Raw genomic sequence first — 20,545 nt, 5'->3', positions numbered from 1 at the left:
AGTGCTTAGTGGTGGTGTGAGGGAGTTCAGCACACGTGGCTGTCGTGCTCTATGGGCACTGCTCTTGCATGGCTGCTTCCAGCAAGCCCCGAGTGGTGAAATCTACGTGCAAGCACACACATACCATAACATAATCAATTTTGCAGGCAGCTGCCAGGTGCCCTCTCTGTTCCACTGGTTACATGTCTGTCCAGCAATGTCACCAAGGTCTTTAACACTCCTGATAAGGCAGAGTGCAAATCAGTACAGAGTCAAAGACCTTGGTGACGGCACTTTCAAGAGCATGACAAGGCTGCTGGGATTGCCAGCTGCAGTAGGTTTGGATCGCTGGTTGCAGGCACTGAATCTGCAGCTGGCCTCAGTGCCATTTTATCAGGTTAAGTGTTTGCAAGAAATAAGCTTTTTTTCTGTTTTGAAAGGTGGAGATACAGGTTGCAATTATCTCTGAGGCACACTTTCTTTATTTCTTCCTTCTGTCTACAAGACTCCAAAATACTTTGTTCTGCAGTGTCACAGGATAATGAATACACAGGTATAATTATGGCCATCTTCTTTGATTGCTGCTAAAAGTTGCAGATATAAGCCAGCCTGGCTAGTATTTACTGCATTGCTTTTAGTTTTCAATGATCCCAAAGGGCATGTTTCTATTTTTCTTGAAGCCAACCCAACTAAACAAAAATGGAGCAATGAAATAGGCAGAGGGAAACAAACATCGCCTAAGAAATTGCATCAGATCTCGGGCTATTATTCCGCATGTGCCCTGCCTGTCCCAGTTGTTTGCTGGATCAGTATTGCTTGTGGCAGAAGAGACAAACATCAGCTGGGTGGCATTCTTTGCTGATGTTGCACTCTGCTACACACAGAGATGTTGACACTGAAGGAGTTTGCAGCCTGTCTGGTCAATGCTATTAGTGCTTTATTTATTTAACAGGTAAAGGATGGTAGAGGGCTTGGGCTGAAGAAGGGCCTTTGGAGAGGCTTTCTGGTGGCTTGTGTATTACTGCATGATTACAGGGTGCTCAGGGAAACAGGATGTCATACATTATCTGCTGGGTGACATAAAGGTGGTGGCTAACTCCCTCCTCAGTGTCTTGTCCCTAACAAAATTGAACCCACGCCCTCAAGCTAAACATTCAGATTGATTCTTACACCTGCCTATGCCTGTCTAATTAGTTTAGACAGGTTTCCTCCCTGGCTTCCTTTGGGAAGAATCCTAGCAAAAACCAGCTAGGCTAGAATGAAGACTAGCAAACCATATGTCCAGGTGACCTTCATGCTCAGAAACACCTGCAAACGCCAGCTGTGGCAGGGTGGCATTCCTGTTGCTGCACATAAATACGCACCTGGGTTCTCTGATAGTGTGCTCCACAGTGGCATTCAGGTCACTGCCTTTCCTTTAGGCCAGGGGAAAAGTGCTGCCAAAAATGCTGCCCTCTAGTATCAGTAGAGAGGTCTTGATTTATTGGGGTAGGTAGGAAGGCTACTTTACCTTTCTGTATTCAGTAGCAGTTACCTTGCACTAGCCCTCAGCAGAACTCCTTTGGGCATTCCTGGCTGCTACTGCCTCCCAGTCCAAAGCATCCCTTCAGGAAGGGGAGTCTGGGACTGTATGGGAACCACTGTGATTTCTGCTGTGGTCAGATGCAGCCTGTCACAATGGGCAAGTGGAAGAAGCAGACAATACTGTGTACTTGGGTTGCACAAAGATTGTAGATATTGATTGAGTAGGAGATTCAGGTACTCATGGCAGTTTTCCCACATTTGCTTAATTAATTTTTTCTTCAAATCTCTGTGCTGCTGAACAGGCACAGACATGAATATTCTTGGAGTTTATTTTTTTTAAGTAAATGGAAATTGTTTAGGCAACTGCAGGTCTTCTGGAAAAACATTTCCAAAACATTATTGGAAGGGCACTTTAAGTCCCTTACTACAGGCTGTGGGCAAAATCTCTCCATGAATCCAATTGCTGCGTTATTTTTTCTGTCCTCAACTGAAACTGGGAGGCTGACAGTCAAGAGATAGGCAGAAGTGGAATAGACTTCTTATGGCAGCATTGGTCCCAGTTTTTTTATTGGGCAGTTAGGTATATAGCTTTAATTAGTTAGGTGACATGGTATTTGCATAATTCAGAAAATAGCATCCTGTAACTATAATATAACTAGATATGGAATTATCATTTTCAATAGAGGCTGCTTTCCTTATCATTTGGAAGCCAAGGATGTGATTAAACTAATAAAATTATCTTGATAGAGGTCAAGGTACAAAGGTCTGCTGCACTTTAAATTCTGTTTCTGGGAGAATCATGCTTGTTTTCCAAGGGACTGTTCGTGAACCGTTGTTACTATGTGACTTTGCTTAGAGGTTGAGATGGGTAAACACATATAGCATAATGTGCTGTAATCTGATTCTGTAGAGCTGGGCTTTAATGCTTCCTTTTGGTCTGAACTTCCTTTATACAGAGATACTTCTAAAGACAGAAGTTGAGAATTATGCCAGCTTGGATTCTAGGTAGATATGTATGGATGTGAAAGAGCAAAACTGAAATCTCTTGGAATGGGGAATTGAAAAAGCATATGCAGTGTTACTTTAAATCTGGCCTTGCTGTTGTGTCTGAGCTATACTAGGTGACAGGAGCTTGAGAAAAAGGTTTCTGAGAATCCTGTCGCAGAAGATTGTGTGAAACCTGTTTAAAAAACACGAGGTAAACTGCAGACTTGTTGGCATAAGGCTGCACTGGCAGTATGGTTACTTTAGAACCTGCTAACCTGGTGCCAGTTAATAGTCTCACTGTGTGGAGGGCAGTCAACAGCACCCAGAACTACAATTATCAACAGAGCTATTACAGTAGATACCGAATTGCAATTTCTTAATTTCATTAGTGTTTATCTTAACTTGTCTAGATAAAGATACAATGATGAAGAAAACAAGAATTGCTTACTGTGCTTATCAGTAATTAGTATTAGTATGTGCTGTAGAGGTAGGACCATCTTTAGAAGTTCTGGGTATTTTCTTTAGTCTTTAGCTTTGTCTGTCAATGCTGAGTTTTTTAAGCCAGCAAATAAAGTGGAAAGTGTTAAGTGAACAGCTAAACTTCTCACACTTTGCTATTATCTCCCTCTTAGTATGTAGCCTTGTCAGTACAGCTTGATAATGTCAGGACTATGTTGCCAAAACTTATGCTGTTTTAGCTTCAATTTGCATTTATTTTCTGTTTTCTACTCTGGCAAATTCTGTGTTTCTTTTCACTGACTTCTAATCTCAGAATCTTAAGAAATGCCTGATTTGTGGAAGATTGCATTGGGTTCATTTAAGCTGCATTCTGAGGCTGGTTGAGACAGCGGGATAGAGACTTTCCACATTGAGCTTAGTGTTAGTACTCCCCTAGGAAATATGTAACACTGTTATCTGATGAAAAGTTCAGCTTTCTCAGGGGATTTCCATGGGCCTGAGCTCTCATGAGAGTGGAGATTATGAAATTGCCCCATTTGGAAAAAGCCCTGTACTCTTCTGTGTTTGGTTGGTACTGAGGCCAGAGTGCCTAATTTGGGTCTGACCTCCCATATCTCTCAAGTTAATATTCAGCTTTGGAGCAGTCTCTAGTAATTATACATTTTATCTTCAGCATGTGTTACAAACACTTATTACCTAATTTTTACAGCATTCCTGTGAGCTAAATAAATAAACAGCTGCCCTCATGCTCAAACACAGCAGGACGTGGCAGTTTTCAATGCAGTCAGCATGCAATAAAAGCTGATGGCTTTTAAAAAATGTTGATGGTAAATCAAGTTCTTTTTTACACAGGCAAGAGGACAGGGCACTGCTTGCCTGATTTTTTTGAAAATCCACGACAGTTCAATTTTTGGACAGTCTTTCATGTTCTATTTAAATATTCTTGACCATAAAATAAGTGATTTTTAATAGCAGGATCCTGACTAAAATGAAGCAAAATATTCTGCCACCTGTTACTGAATTTATTTGCAGCTTTATTAAAATGTGACATTCTCCACTTTCAACCCTAGAGATTTTTGCTGTTGCTGTGTTTTATTGAGTAGTAGTTGTGAATTCTTTGAAACATATTTTTAATTCATTTTATGGGTTTTATGTTTATATTTTCATATGTTTTGTTTTCAAAATTGTGGAAAAATCCATTTAATTAAATGCAACAGCTGCAGGATTAAAAAGATAGACATATGCATATGTATTTACTGAGTGTCAATAATTAACAGAGTTTGTTAAAACCTTGTATTGCTTAGGCCTGTGTATCAGGAATTCTCAGCTGATAAAAAATTGGTGTACCTTTAAAAATTTAGTGGAATGTCACTCATCTATTAGCTGAAGATCTTGCCCTAGCTTTTTTTTTATGCTGACCTGGCAGCACTCTGTGTGCTGTATGTGGGGGACATTCACGCTGTTCTGTGACACACATCCTCTGTAAACAGCCAGTTTCCTTCCCTTTCTAATTTAGCTTTAGTTTTAAGAATGGTGCAATAAAAGACCCTTTAAAAGGATTTAAAATAAGACCCTTTCCTGTGAGTTTTGGTGTTTTGTGGTGTTTTTTCCTCCTTCTTGAACTTTCGTGTTCTTCTAAATGTATTTTTAGGGGAACATACGACCTGAGGTAGTATACTACCTGAGGTAGATGTGTTTTTCTTGTGTCAGAAAGTTTATGTAACCACAGACAGTTAGAACTTAATAAGCATAAACTATTATATCTTTGGAGGTCTTTTCCTTATAGTTCCCCATCTATTCTAACAAGTGCAGCTGAAACATTAATTGGACCATATCTGAAGCTGACTGAGCATAGATATGTGCCAGAAGGAGATTTGCTGATGGGACAAAGACGGCTCACTGCGAAGATAGCAATATCTGAAGTCTGAGTGCCTGTTCTGGATTGTGCCAACCACCTCCTTAGGAAAGCAGCACTGCTGCCTACCCAACAAAAAGCTGCTTCAGAACAGTAGGGAGAAAAAAAAAGTGCATTTGACACTTGAGACCTGATGTGGACTTGGAAGTCCATTGTCCCAACAATTTTCATTGTAGCAAAGGCACAATTATGTGACAACATGGCCAGCAGCCATCGCCTATTTTTTTACCCTGCTCTGTTCACATGCTTCCCCCTTAGCAGGTGGGGAATAGTGTGCTGTAAAGCCAGAGAACACAAATCAAGACAATAAAGTACCCTTTAAGTCCACTAGTGTCTTCAGCTACCTGGTCTTATTCCTTTTTTCATGTTATCTCTGCTGCTACCTTAAAGTACAAGGAATTTTGCTAGTGTAAGACCTCTCCAGCAGTACATACTCCATTTTCTTCAGGTAATTGCAGTGCTTTCTGGCTCTGGTACACAGAATCAGGTTCCTAAAGTACCAGGAGGCACTGCTCTTCTCTGTGCCTATAAGTAATCTAGTCCTCTGTGTAAAGCAGAATGGTGCAAATGCTCCAGGGTGTATTTTCAGCCAGCAAGCTATGTCAGTACTAAAGGGAAGGACTGGTTAGTGTATTGACAGGTCAACAGAGAACCAGCTGGAAGGATGAGCTCCTGAAACTACCAAGGCAGGGTCTGTTTGGGACCATCCTGATGTAATGTATAGTGCCACACGTAGAAGGTGAGAGCATGATTTCCCGCTAAAACTTTGTGTGAATTTGGGCAGTCATTATTTACTAAGTGACTTTTTTTTCAGTCTTCCCCAAATATTGAGAGAGTTTTTCAATTATTTTGAAGTGCTGTTCAACAGTCTGATTTCTAGTAGTGAAGGGCTGGAATAGTTGCAAAGATTGCCCTAAACTAGACGCAGAAAACATGATCTTTTGTTTAGTGCTGGAGTTTGAGGGCTTTATTTCCTTCCACCGGACTTGAGACTCAAAAACAAACCCAAGCAACTATCCGTAAGGGTAACTTTGCAGTGACCAGCTAAATTGACATGTAGGGAGCAATCATGGGAAGTTGAAATAATTTAGATGTAGATGTATTTTCAGTTGAAGTAGACAGTGTTTCTGGTTAAACTAAGGGCAGTGTAATGATTGGCTTATTGTTGTTAATCTTCAGCATTTTTTGATTGGTTTTACTCTTTGTTCTGAAGGTGGCTTATGCTGCAGTGTGCTGGATAAGGAGCATTAGGACTTGGCACAAAATTCAGAAGTGTCAGATCTTCCTTAACATAGAAAAAGAGCTTCTATGATCTACTGGCTGCAGACTTGGTATCTTGCTAAACTTAGAATCAGTCAGATGTCAGTCAGGTTCCCCGAATTTGTGACAAGTAAGAGGAACATATCTGGCAGAATGAGCCTTCACACCCAAGGGAGGGGTAGCTTTTTCTCTTCTTGTCAGCCTTGCTGTGTAAGGAGGAACAAATACAAGTGCAGGACAGTCAGGGTGCTTTGATCCTGGAAAGCCCTCTGCCTGCTGTTTTGCTTAAGGTTCATCATTACCCATGCCAGTTTAGTGGGAGAAGCTCTTCAAACTGGATAGGTAGTGTTGTGATAATTTTCAAGTAGGAAAATACTACTGGATACCTTCTGCCTGCTTGTTTTGGGGAGAGGATGATTCTCATATAAGTATCTTCTGGTTGCCTTTGAACAAGCAGTCTCACTGATACATGCTTACATAGCCAGCTTTTGAAAACACTTCTGCTATTAGTAATGGTCATTTGATGTCCAGCCCTGCCCTTTCCAGTGATTTGATTTTCTACTAATGTACAGTCACTTGCTCAAGTAGAAGGAATTCTGGGCAGGGTCCTCCTTGGTCACAGCTTACAGCTTACTCTTTCGACTTCTGCTTAGATCCATGCATTTTTAATAGCATAGTGCCATTGCCATTCCTTGTGTGCTTATGTTTGCCATTAGAATTGTGGTGGCATGTGGTATGTGACTGGATGTGATCAAGGCATTTGGTTTTCAGTCTCGCTATTGCTTGGGATTTTTTAATGGATTTTATTTTATGAGTTGATGTTTTGAAACATCTAAAACCTGTATATTATCCAGGGCATAATATTCCCAGTGCAGTGAAAATCCAGTCTTAACATCAAAGAATTACTTCCTGCTTCTGTAGAAAAACCCGTCTTGCCCTGAGCTGGGTTTGACCTTTGGAGGGCCTTCTCCATAGTTTATACCATCCCTGAATTTATTTGGTTTACCACTCCTGAAAATAATTTTGTTGTAATAATGAAGTATTTTATATCGTCACGTCTGTGCTTCGTCATCTCTGCTACTGACAAGCCAGTTCAGAGACTAAGAAATTTGCAGTTTGTCCTTATTTTGTGAACATTAGCAGGAGAATTTTCAACCAGTTATAATGCCATGCAATTTGAAGTTCTGCTCAGAATTTACTTCTTAAAGCAATACAATGACTATTCTTAGGGTGTTTCCTTTAAGTCTGCTTAATTTTTTTGCACTGTTGGAAGTCTGTTTAATTTTTTTCTGTGTTTTTCATTGGCAAACTCTCTTTCATGGTTGTCTGTGCAGATAACAGAATTTGCCTTGCAACAGGGAAAGTCTTGAGAATATCTGTTCTGAGGCACAATGTGGGGCTTAGGGAGGTGGTTGGGTGTGCCCCTCCTTAGGCAGGAGCTCTGCAGGCTGTGTTTGCTGGCAGGGCTGTGGTGACCAGACTGAGGATTTTGCCTCTGTGCGTTGTGTCTTGGCTTTCTGGTGCAGAGTATTTCTCTTGTCATGTGTGTTGTGCAAGAAGAGGGCCTGATGGCTGTGTTTGATGCTGGCTGCCCACGCAGGGTAGAGGTAGGATCTTGGCTTAATGGGCTTTGCATGCCTGAAGTCAGTGTACCCCCAGTGAAGGCTAGCTGAGGACTGGTTTGTCTATGTGCTTTAGTACATGCAGAAAGCTGTGCTTTCTGCCAGAGTAATTGTTCTGGACTATATTTAAAGCTCTTCCAAGCAAAAATCATGACTTAGAGAGTAACGGAGGTGGTCCTGATGTCACAGTACCAAGATGAGAGGGAAGATCTGGGCCCGTTGCACAGCATTTCCCTTTGTCTCAGGAGAGATGCTGGCTGGTGGGGTTGGATGGCAGGCTGCCTCCTCTATACTCACATCACCATTTGGCATGGCAGATATACGAAGATGATGGACCCTGGCTAATGAGGTGTTCACTTTAGTATTATCTAGTGTCTGCAGAGGCAGCACTGTTTGATGTGTGATGGCTTCCAGGGCAGAGGGCTGTAGCCTGCTGTAAAACAGGTCAGGCCATGGCTGCAGAGGGAACAGCACTTTGCTTGTGTGCAAATTAGGCTTGTATTTTCACACTAGTTGATCCTGCACAACAGGCCTGCTGAGCTGCTTGATTTCTTGTAAGCAAATCAGAGTATGGCTGTCCAATTTTTTCAGAAGACAGTTTAGCTCTTGCCAGCGTTAACAGGTACGCAGGCGTCTCAGAGAGCTATTCTCACCTCACAGGGGGAAAGCTGCCCCAGAGGAAAAGAATAATTAAAACATATTAAGTGCTAAAAAAAGCCAAGACCAAAACCCTTAAAAAATATTTATTTATCATGCTTTTTGGATGTGTTATCCAAGGTTAGGAGTATGAATGAAGGCAGGTGAAAACTTGTTGCCTTGCCCAGCATTGCGAAAAGTTTTGCTTTTCACATTGTCAGTCAGGGTTAGTGGCCTGGTAGGGTACAGTGCAGTAGCATGGTTCACCATTAGGAGATTGCTGTTTCCTCTGGATGGTTGTCAGTTTATTCTGGGTGATCATATAATTACAAGTCATTAAGTCTTTGGTTCTGCTGTTGAAATTATTTGAGAGTCCATTTTTATTTTTGTGGAAAGTAGCTTCAGACAGCTTTTCTCAATAAATCACAGTAACGATAGGTAATGAGTGTGAAAATGAGTCCAGGTGTTCAGGTGCACCTGTCACCTATTCAAGAGAAATATTTCACAGATAATGAAAAATTAATACAGACTTTGAGTGTACAAGGTCATTCTGTGGCAGTATTTGATTTGCCCACCCTGATTGTCTCACCATGTGAGAGTTTCTTGAAAGACTGGTGTCTAGCTAGAATTTTTGTAGTGGTCATGTGTGCTACCAGTAAACGCTCTCAGCTGCTGGAGCTGGAGCTTCTGCTTGTTGTCTCAGCTTCACCATCTCCATGGGCTTATCCAAATCTCCTGTTGCTGGAAGTATGATCAGTGAAGAAGCAATGCCCTGGGTGAAATGGGCCTGTTTGACTAGGGTGCCTTGTGACCTTGTGCCAAGGTGTGACCGGAGAACAGTTTTGCTCAGACATGACAGCCAGCTGTGAAATCAGACTGGGCTTTCCCTTCCTGTAGAAGTGCAGTTTTACCTGAATGGGGAACTGTGAATCTGAAGTCTTTGAGCAGGGAGAAGAAAGCACGTTCTTTGCTTGCTTGACGTTCTTCCTTGCTTTGCTCCATCTGTTAATTGGTGGAGACAGATACTGAGCTGGGAACCCAATTCTCCTTCTTTTGTCTCCTTTGGGCACTTGTGGAACCTTGCTGATTCTAAAGAATGAAGCTAAAGTGTCCCATGCCTCATCTTATCTTACTGTTTCATCTTGCTGTGACACCTTAGTTGCTGTTACAAAAATGATTGGGCTGCCCTATGAACAGTCTCTGTGGCAAGAAATAAGGGTCAGAATTTCATACCAGTTTGTGTGTTGCATTGGTATTTGGTTGTGATGAATACAGGCGTAGCCAAAGGCTAGCAAGTCTCCACAATTGCAATGGATATAAATAAAGTAACATAATTGTTTTCAGTCTTTCATGTTTAATCAGGAGAGACGAGTCTCCTGATGACAAAAAGCCATGTCTATAGATCAGACATACTGCCCTGCTTTCCTCATAGCTGCTGAATTAACTTAAGGCATGAAGCTGCTTCTCCCCTTCCCTTCATTAGTTTTTTATAGGGAGTTAAGGTATGTGAAACTGGGAAGTAGATCTGACTGTCACAGTGTTTTCATTGACCTTGTTAGCTTTAAAGTGGCTGAAAACCCATATTTCAGATGATGGGCACAAACTCTTTGGGCAGAAACTCCACAAATGAACATAAGACCTGGTGAGCTTTGTACTCTACAGTGGATTGAGATAACACTGAATTCCGTTTGCATGCCTTTTATTTTTAGAACACAGTGTTCAGGATGTGAAAAACATAGCCACAATTTCTGTGGGGTTCTGTTTTCCCAACCTGATGTTTAATTTTAAAAGACACTGCACCATTAAGTTTCTGGAGGAAATGTCTGGCTTCTCAGTGAAAGAAGAAAGAATGGGAGAGAAGTATGATAGAAGAGTCTTGTCCTGGAACCTGCCCCTAAACATTTTTCTTCTTTTCACTTGTGTGGGGATCTTCCCAGTACTGTTGGAAATTCACAGCTTACTATGGTACCTGTTATGATTATACTTGTAGTAGGATCAGCAAATTAAAACTGATATCCAGCCATGGCTTTTCTTGCACTTTGATCTACCTTTTGAGCATGGGAAAGTAACTGGGGATGTGTTTCTTGAATCAGCAAAATAAAACCCTGGGGCTTATGGACTTCCTTCTCTGCACAATCAGTCTGTATGGAACCAGAGACCCCCACATAGCACTCATTTGCTATTTTTTTATAATGCATATTTTTATTTTGATGTTCATTTTAATCAGTAATATAGCAAGCATAGAGATTGTTGTTCTTCACTAATTCATGTGATTGTCTTGAGCTCTTGGAATACATTTTGGACTTTGGGTTTGGTTTTGGGTTTTGTTTTTTGGTCACAAAAGTTTGATTCTTAAACAAGCACTGACTGGCCTACCACTGTGCCCGGGCACAAAGGTTCTGGAAAAAGTTAGGTTGTCAGTAAAATGTAAATCTTAGGATGTAATAAAGTGTTACAGTAGGAGATGCTCTGCAGTTTGGAAATCCGAGAGTTTCTGTTTTTGATGCCCAGAAGGCAGCCCCCAAGGTTTGTTTGAACTGTGTGGAAATGAAGGACAGCTGTGCCTTTTGTGAAAACAGTATTCGTGATATACTGCCATGTGTGATTGTCTAATCCTGACTGGTGACTTCAGAGAGGAAAGGACATTTTGTGGTTAAGGCACAAGACCTCCAGGCCTAAGAGTTCTCAGTTGTGCTGGAAGCTTCCTTGTGTGACCATATGAAGGATTTTTCTCTCTGTCCCATATGGGAAATGGACATCTCTTCTGCTTGTTTCATGTGTGTGGGGATGGTCTTCTGTTGCACTGCCATACTGTGTCCAAACTGGAGCTAATTACAACAAAGGTATTTCAGCCCTGCCAGACCTGTTGTTGCTTTGTGGGGTTATTTGCATGGTTTAGAAGCAAAAGTCTCTGTTCTCTGCTATTGCTCCCTTGATGTCAGGACTGAAACTGCAAAAGTAGTCTGCCATGGGGAAAAGCTGTCTCAGTATTATTTCTGCTGACTATGCCACCACTGAATCAGCAAGATGGTTCACATCAGTTTTGACAGTCTTCTGAGTGTGTTTGCTCAGTCTGACCTCAAGTTTATCTCCCTATTTATGCCTAGGGCTTAGCTTGCTTGCTGGGGCTTATGGTTTCAATCAGGAGGGCAAACCCTGTGCCGGGGGTGAGGGAGCCTGCAGGGCTGCAGCTCCCTTGGTTTTCTTTTGAAGATAAAGGTGAGGGGCAAGGAAAGGCTGCATGTCCATGTCAAAGTATGTGGAGAGATTGATCTCCAGCGCATTGTTCTGTGCCCACAGCTTGCAGTGGCTGACTGCAATAATGCTCTTGGCCACTCTCAAGCAAGAGAGGAGACATACAAATGCCCATGGTGGTAAAATGTGCTCTTCCATCCACTCCAGGTGTTTGCATTGTTAACTAACCTTGGTATTAGCCTTCAGAAGACTTAACTGTTTCTTTTGCTTTCTATTTTGGAGGGGTTTTTTCTAAGCAATGCTCTCTTGTTTCCTTAGGCCCTAGTGGGCAAGCAGTCATCTTGGATGGGAGTGGCTGTTTTCAAGAGGAAACCTCTGTTAAACCTTGACTTTTTAAGGTATCCAGAGGGAGAATTTAGATGTATTGCAGTATTCGGTGCTTTCTGTTGTTTCATGTGCAAGTTGTTATTCATGCCTCCAAAACTGAGAGGGGTTGCATAAGACACTGACCCACAAGTCCTGGAAGTAAGACCAGATGGGGTGGGGGAGAAAATGCATGGTACAAAAGGCTGGCTGTGTGCTTAGGGCACTGCAGCCAGGACTGTGGTGTTGGGATTTGGTCCCTTGGTCTCACAGAGCTTTCACGTGTGGTCTTGGATAATGATCATGGCTTCATGATCAGCTGTCTGGAAGCCAAACACCGCCTCGCAGTTCTGGTAACCTTGTTCTGTTTCCTTCATGGTTTACTCCAAATGATGATGAAAACTCGTTCAGGTGTTTGTAGGAGTTCCTTGGAAGGCAGCATTGATTTTCAGCAAATTATAGTGCTAAGTGAGTCTGAAAATGCTTGGCATGACAAAAAAGGCAGGGGATGAATGCTCTGCTAATGCCGGGCTGGTTAATTACAGCTGTGAAAGATGGTGACTCTTTGTTACTCCCCCTCATGATTGCAGGCAGGTCAGCAGGAATCTCAGTGTAGTTCAGATTGTATTCCTGCAATTGCCTATAGAATATGTCCCCAACCAAGAAAATCATGCCTTCATGTCGCAAAAAACCTCCAAGCCAAACCCAGATAAAACAGACTAGGCAAACCAAAAAACAACACATCACTGAGGGAACAGAAAAGTGGAAGAATTATTCCTTGGCTACTTTTTTTTTTTTCCCCCATAAGGCATGTGGCCCTTTAAGAGAAGCTTGAAAAATGTCTTAAGTAGGGACAAATTCAATGAAAAAGCTTGCAAACATCTGATCTCTGCATGCCAGTATGCCTTTAGTCAGCCCCTCCTTTGTCCATCTGACTTTCTGAACAGTTGATGATCTCACCAAAAAATAAACAAGCTGCAGAAGTGTTTAGAGATTTTGGCACACGTAGGAAGTAACCAAGGAATTGGGGTGGGGGAAGTTTTTCCTCTGCTTGCGGTGAAGCTGGGTGCTTTATCCTCTGCTGGAAAGAGAAGGACGGTTTTATGTTATTGCAGGAGCCAGATCTTTTCCCAGTCTTTTCCCAGGCAGGGAGTGGAGGTGATGGTGGATTTTGCTAGCGGGGTTCAAGTGGGGTGTTTGCACAGCATGCTCAAAACCAGCATATTCACGAGTGGTCCTGCTGCGTGGGAGAGAGGAAGGCGAGGGAGACACTTTTGCCCCAGAGTAACCTCCGCCTTGCCTCAGCTGAGGCGGTTGATTTACTTTTTCGTGTGGAACAAAAAGGCAACGGGGAATTTGTAACTGGATATGTAGATGAAGGAGCAATGACCGTCAGTAACCCCGTGTACTTCATGCCGCAGGAGCAGAGCGCGTGGTTCCTCCCCTTGCCGGCTCCTCTGGCAGGATCAGCCTGGGAGGCAGAAGTGGCACCCGAACCACAGGGTCTCCCTGTCACCTCCGGTGGCACCCCAGTGCACACTGTACTTCTTTCTGATGGTGCCCATTAGTGACAGTATCGCCTGTCCAAGCTAAACCAAAGCCAACCAACAAAAAAAAAACCAAAAAAGGAAAAAATAAACAAATAAACAAAAGCCCCAACAAACAAACAAAAACAGAAAAAAAACAATCCCAAAACCAACCCCAAAAACACACAAACAAAAAAGCCCCCAACCAAAACACAAAAACCCAAGCCAAATCATAAAACCCCTCCTGCATAGGAGGTGGAGGAAAAGGTTCTTACAGCTGTCCCCTATAGGAGGGTAAGGGTACATGCCCCTAATTCTTCCATATCATTACTTTCTCTTTAGAGCTCATTGTTTTCCACTGTTTGCTCTGGGTTGCAACATCCTGTTTTCCTAAAGTAGAAAATACAGCATGACACCTAGCTAGTTGTCATACCTCGGTCTGGAAATCTTCACTCTGGTAAATCCTATAGGACTTGGTCTCTTACCTCCTCCTGGCTTTGCTTATCACTTCTTGTTTAAGCATTATGGAGATAGAATTGTCCTCTCTCTCTCTTAAAGAAAGCAGCAACAACAAAAACCAAACCAAAACTACTAAACACTGCTCCCTGCCCCCTCCCCCTGCCCCCCAACCAAACCACAAAACAAAGAAACCAAAAACAAAAAACCAAAACAACTGGGGGAAAAAAACCTCAAAAAACCAAACCCATGCACAAAACCCAAGAAAACAACCCAAAACAGTGTCAGCTCTGAGCATCAGCTTCTAAAGATCCAGTTTTGTGGACTTAAGTAGTGTACTTGGATGATAATTTCCATATGGTTCCAGATGGTTTGCTGTGATGTAGGTACAAATTTGCTTTAAAGTCAAGAGCTGAAACACTGATGGCTTTAGAAGGTGAAGCACTTGGGGAAAAAAATGGAAATAGGTCTGTAAATGTATTTTTTAATTCCAAGTGGCTAAGATTGTTTCCTAGATCTATGATTTGGTATCATACCTGTGTGTCTGCATATGTCAGACTTTGAAATTAATGGTAGAGTACATTAGCTCTTAGCATAATTAACTAAAGGCTAATAAATCCCTTAGTGGTCCATGCACCAGTGCAGTCCCATGTTCAATAACAACACAGGGATTAAGTACTAATGCTGTAGTAGGTTTCAGATCAAGGGAGCAACTTGGTGTGCCTTGCTTTTCTGTGTATGTATGAGCAAATTGACCTGAAGTAATGATGTTAATGGGAGTTGGTTTTGAAAGTTGATAGCTTTTTTTTTTGTTGTTGGTTTGGGGTTGTATTTGAGACCAAGACATCATGGATTGACATTTCTGAAGCCTGCCAAGATTGACGTTTTTGAAGCCTGCCAAGTTTCAGAGCCTTTTTCCAGTAGCTCCTCTTCCTTTTGTTCTATGGTTTGTGTAATTCCCTCTCCCCTATTTATCAACTTGACTTTTCCTGTTCAGTGCTCTCATGTGAGTTTCCTTTTGGCTTTGTTGTGACCAGAATTTTGCTTGTTTTGTCATTTTCCAGACTTGAAACTTCGGGATTTCCTGATTGACAATGAGACATTCTCTGACTTCCTCCATCATAATGTGTCCATGCCATCATCTGCTGTAGAGGAGCTACTGGATGCAGGGGTCAACCTCCAGCAGGTAAAGAGTACTTTCAACTCCTAACATAATGCTTATCTATTGTTTGCTTAGCTGTAGCGCCAAGATCCACAGTGCTGGACCCCTCTGTGCTAGGTGCTGTAGAAACACAGAGGAAAATGTTTTCCCTGCTTCTGTCTTCCCTCTTGCCCTAAATTTACTGTCTTATTTGATTTTAAGCTGTAAAAGGGCACTGGTAACATAAGTAAATGTTTTGACCTGCATAAGAGAATAGTGCCCTCAGGCTAAACTGAATTTCTTCCTTCCTTTTTTTTTTTTTTTTTTAATGGAAGTAAAACATTAATTAAGCTGCTAGCGCTGTTCTGACTGTTTTCAGCCCCTCAGCTTGGACTGGAGCAGGGTTTCTAGGTCTTGCTCTGCCTTACATTCCTGTGCAGCAGAAGGAGCTCTACTTTTAGGTATGTGGCCAACACATTAAGACGGACACATTGTAAATTACGTAGTACAAGAGCCTGCTATCCTGAGTGCTCCATAATTGCAGTCATAAACATAGTAAGTGGTGACAGTGGGCTAGAGCCCCTTCATGCAATTGCTGTCTGTCTTTATCAAGCTTGTAACATGTTTTTTGCTAGGCTTGATGAATTAGTCCACCAGCATCCTTTCTAAAGCAGAAGTCAGAACAGACTTCAAAGGAAGACCCAGGCTCCTCTTGAAAAAATGCAAAAGATGGTATGCAGAAGGAGGAGGAAATCCATTTTGATCCTCAACTCCATATCAGACCTCTTCATTGAAGTGGAATGGATTAATTGTCCTTTTAGTCTTTGTGTCTTTGTTTTCCTGTAGTTACAGATGCTGTACTTCTTTGCACACATTGTCTTTTTCTTCAGTGAATTCTTTCAAGCCATCTGTTTTGGTGCAGTTTGATAAGTTATCCTACAAGTTAAGGATACATTCTACTAAAAAGATGTAAAGCAGAGAAAAAATTCTTACCCATTTTAGGCTACAAGCTTCGTTTTACTTGAAAATAATTAGATTAAGACAGAATCACACTATAGAGGGTAACTGGAAGACTGCAGCAACAGCATTCTTTACCATTCTCCCTAAGTTATTGGAGAGGCAGAAAGATTTCCAAACGGGCAAAAACCGCAAAAAACCTCACTGTACATTGTGTGACTGCCATGCTGTATTGGTTGTATATGGAAATGGAAGGAGGAAAAAACTTAGCTTTTATATGAATAATGTGTCTGACAGGTGGTGAAAGACTGGTCAGTCACCTTATTCTTCCTTGAATGCTTCAGGCTGTGCTCTTGTGAAATTCTTGAGCTGATTCTGCTAAAGCGCTGGGAGTGATGCTGCTAAGTCATAACAGCTTTCTGTGCTTAGGGATGGCAAGAAGAGCTAATCTGAACACCAGGACGTTAAGCTGAGGAGCAGAGCAGTGGCCCACCAAATTTTCTGTGAGCACTTTTCTAATACAGATGGTAACTAGAGATGCAGACCTCTCCCTTCCTGCAGAATGACTTTATCTGACTCACAAAATGGACGTCTTTGATTTTGCTGGAGATCTGGTTTGGAGATCTGACCTCACTGCTGGGCTGCCTAGTGACTTCAATATTAATAGGCAGTATTTGTTAGGTCTCTGAACGAGTGGGTCACAGCTTCATTCACAAGTCATGTAGTAAAAGGGCCTATCCTGAGTATGCCAACCTTTCACAGCAAATACAGCCTGCTTCTGCCGTCTGGTGTCCTGGGGTTGTTCAGTGAGGCCAGAAGTTATGCTCACCACCAAGTAAGGAACTGAAGTCTCCTAGGAGATGGGACTGTTCACTGGTGTTACTGTAATGACAGCACTCCAGCATGCCCAGCAGGGTTGTGTATCTAGCATACTGAAATTAGTGCAAACAGATCAAAGTGACTGAAGCCTTGTCTTGATGGGCATGTTGCCTCCTAGGGCTGAGTGGCTCAGCCTCATGTTTTTCCAGTCATGGTGGATGTGCTCAGAAGGGTGTGGGATTTGGAAGGTGCCTGGGTCAGCAGTGGGCAGGCAGCTGTGTAATCAAGCCTGGTATACTGCTGTTGTCCAGGTGTGGCCAGACAGCTCTTGTGTGGCTTGGAGGTGGGAATAGGTCATGTCCCTCTAAAAAGTTGAAGGCACAGTGAGGTCCTGGGCCAGTGCTGCAGCATGATGCATTGACTGTCAGTGAAGAGTAAATAGTAATGTCCAGTGCATATTCTGCTTGGACCAAATTTCTGTTTCATGAAGCAGGAAAAGTCCCAAGGAGAGAACTATATGACATGTTAAGGACAGAACAATTACCTATGACTACTTTCAGGCATGACCTGGCATTTTGAGAGTCATTAGGGGTCTAAACCTGTCATTTAAGATGCATTTTTGCCTGCTGAAGATACCATGGGTTCGGATGACTGCAAGTGGGTAGAAAACTTGCTGACTTGGTGAGACTGAGTACTTCAGGATGGATAGGTAGAATGTTTTTTCTAAGGTCTCATGCTATGGACCTCAGTGCTTGAAAAGGGCAGCTTCTCACCAAAAGAGCCTAAAATCTGGGTGAAAAAGGTGGACATTTTCAGAATGGTGGAAGATTGATCACCTTCACTTTTTGTGGGTGAACACTGAGGCACTGGGAGACACTGGTTTTTCTATATGCCCACCCAGGGAAGCTTGTTCTGGGAGTGTTATTTCAGTGCCCCACAAATATCTCATTTACAGCATGGCTATAACACTGGTAGTATCTCTGCTGGCAAGAAAAAAAGCACCCCAAATTTTCAAAAGGTAAGTCTTTTTGATGTGAGAGCTGAGTGGCATTGAAAGATCTGATTTTTGGCATATGGATACAGACCAAAGTTAAAGGTTTGAATGAGTATTGCATTAAAAATCCCTTCTCTCTCCTGTCAGTTCCTTTTGGTTGTTTCCTGAATGTTCTTCCCCCAAATTGTGCCATGCACCTTTGGTTTTGACAGACAAAAAATTTCGGACTTACCAGCCTGGTTCAGGAGCTGCTAACTCTTCTGGAATGTAGATCAATCCTCTTTAGTTGTTGTAAGTTGGGCAATGCACACTGGGTCTTATGAAACGACAGAAAGAAGAAATTAAGTATACAGCTGTTGTTACCTGTGCATTTACAGTAAAATGATTCCATCTGTCTAGCCCCAAGGCAAACAAAAGTTTCTTTCCGCTAGTAGTAGACTCTGGATTTTTTTCTTGTTTATCACCTTTGAGTGCTTTTTGGCATGGACTTTGTTGTTCAGCAAACATGAAGCTGGTAACTGACTTTATTAAAAGAATTTGTTTATCAGGTCTGAGACAGTCTGGTGATAACTCAGAGGGATTTTATCAATTTTGTTAATAAGGTGATTGCATGTGGATTAGGTAACATTATTGACAAGGAAACCATTACCTTAAGAAAAATATGCCTGTGAAGGAAGACTCTAGGATCTTATCTCATTTGTGGCAGCCAGTAAGATAACTTTTTTTTTTTTACTGGCACATTATCTGCTCAAAACCACTGCAAAACTTTTGTCTCAGCAATTAGTGAGTAGATATTTCAGAGTTAAGGGAGATGATTCTGAATCATTACTGCATAGAAAATGTGGCTGGCAGATATGTCTAAGTAGTTTGGGACATAGGTCTTTTGCCCTTCACATAGATTTGCCAGACTTGTGTCTGGTCACAAGCCTTGTTTTTTTCTCTGTGGCTTATTTCCCAGAAGACTGAATGTGAGGCAATGCATGTACCCTTGATTGGAGGAAATGGTTGCTGTGGAGGACAGGATCATGGCTGCTTTGTGCATATTTGCGGGAGAGTGAAGAGGGACCTGCCTCTCCCAGGACTTCTCTCCCATGTTCTCAGCAGGGAAGGGTTTTTCTTGGAACTGAGTTGCATATGAATCAGGGCTCTTCAACCTGTAGAGAAGAATGCCCCCTCACCTCTATCTGGAAATGTTATGAATGGCTTGCTTTGTCTGAGGAATAACCAATTTTTATGCTGAAGTCTTAGATGAAGGCAGGCTTACATGCTTTTCCCATTTCATAGGTCATTGTGTCTGGTTATCGAATGCGACTGAGAGATCTCTGCAATAGCTCAACATCGTCTGAATTTCTAATGATCCAAAATCAGACAGCAGCCATGGACTCTGAAGCCTTCATTTGCACCTTGCCAAAGGAAAAACTCCATGCAGCCGAGCAAGCCTTCCGTGCTAACCTGAATCCTTTGAAGCCTCTTCAGGTGAGTTCACTGGCTGCACCAGTGAGAGTCATTGACACAGTGGCATTTTCCATGTCTTTCAGTCTAGAAACTCATCCCTGCATTTCCAGAGCTGCCTAGAGGCAGTTAGAAGGGAGAAGGGTGGTAGCTCTTTGTCATGGGAACATGAACAACATGCTTCTTCCTGTCATTTTTATCCTTCCTGTTCAGTCTTCTACTTGCACAGCATAAGTGTGTGTGGTCTGCAGTTCAGTTTGTCAAGAGGAAGGTCTTTATGCTGCACAGTAACAAACAGGCTCTTGGTTGTCCCTGTATTCTAGTCAGATGTTGTATCTTGGCTGGAATGAGTCCAAATATAAGCCTGGCTTGTGCTGAGTGATAAAACTACCACCCTCTGCCCTTACCATGGGGCCACTGAGTACAGAAGCTTCTAGCCACTGACAGGCCACAACCTTTAAGCAGGTTAAAATAATATGAAGCAGAGTCAAGTTTTAAAGTCCTGTTTCAAAAATCAACCAATGGAATGGGTATTGGGGGAGGAATTAATTGAACTTCAAGAAAACACATTATTTATGGGAGACTAGAGTAGACTTGGATGTAGGAAAATCCAATAATGTTTTGCTACAGATCTTCAATATCTGTTAAAATATGGAAGTTTGAGGAATTCAGTGTTGGAAATGACAGCAGAGTGAAGAAGGGACCACAGAACCAACTCTGTTACCCATGAAAACAAATATTCTTTTGTCTGCTCTGTGAGATTTCAGATTTGATGAGCCTTTCAGTACTCAAAGTCATGTACCACTTGCTTGGCTTTGTCCCCAGTCAGAGAGAGTCATTATCAAGCACTGGAATCATATTTCTCTCCTGCTCAATGTGTAGCAGTCAGTGACTTCTCTCCACAGCTCATCTTCTGTTTTCCACGTGTCCTCCATCTGCACTTTGTCTTTGCTGCTGGAAGAGCAAGACAATCCATAAGCAATAATAGATGGGGTGACAGCACTAAAATTGTAACAGAGATGAGCTGTTTGGAGAGGTCTCACTATAACTTGTTACTTGTCTTCAGTTGTGTATGTATATGCACATATATACATAATTTACTTTAAACCATTCAAGGAATTCTGGGGTCTGAGGGGGCTGAAACTAGCCAGCTATTGTACCACTCAGAAGTGGTTTTCGGGGCCCTGTGGAGACTGTCTTGCTTTTCTTATTTATGGAAGCTTCTGCAGCTTAGCTGACAGAAGCAGGTTCTGAGGGTCT

The 20,545-nt window shown here is 42.2% G+C and overlaps 1 protein-coding gene and 1 long non-coding RNA gene across 3 annotated transcripts in view; one reads left to right on the top strand and one right to left on the bottom strand.

Annotated features, from left to right (window-relative positions):
- Positions 1-20,545, top strand: part of ABCA1 (ATP binding cassette subfamily A member 1) — a 92,441-nt gene that overhangs the window by 29,787 nt on the left and 42,109 nt on the right. For both annotated transcript variants that reach the window (XM_059836707.1, XM_059836706.1), the window contains exons 6-7: positions 14,987-15,108; positions 19,118-19,309. In XM_059836707.1, coding sequence (XP_059692690.1) covers positions 14,987-15,108; positions 19,118-19,309 — 314 coding nt within the window. The remainder of the gene's footprint in view (positions 1-14,986; positions 15,109-19,117; positions 19,310-20,545) is intronic.
- Positions 10,558-18,205, bottom strand: LOC132322334 (uncharacterized). Its single transcript, XR_009485094.1, has 2 exons — positions 18,066-18,205; positions 10,558-13,529 (listed from the first exon to the last, which is right to left on the bottom strand). It is a non-coding gene; the product is annotated as an uncharacterized LOC132322334 (long non-coding RNA).

The sequence above is a fragment of the Haemorhous mexicanus genome, chromosome Z, assembly GCF_027477595.1.
Source record: "Haemorhous mexicanus isolate bHaeMex1 chromosome Z, bHaeMex1.pri, whole genome shotgun sequence".
Lineage (NCBI taxonomy): Eukaryota > Metazoa > Chordata > Aves > Passeriformes > Fringillidae > Haemorhous > Haemorhous mexicanus.
Note: the sequence above shows the minus strand (reverse complement) of the source record. Positions and strands in the feature narration are given on the sequence as shown.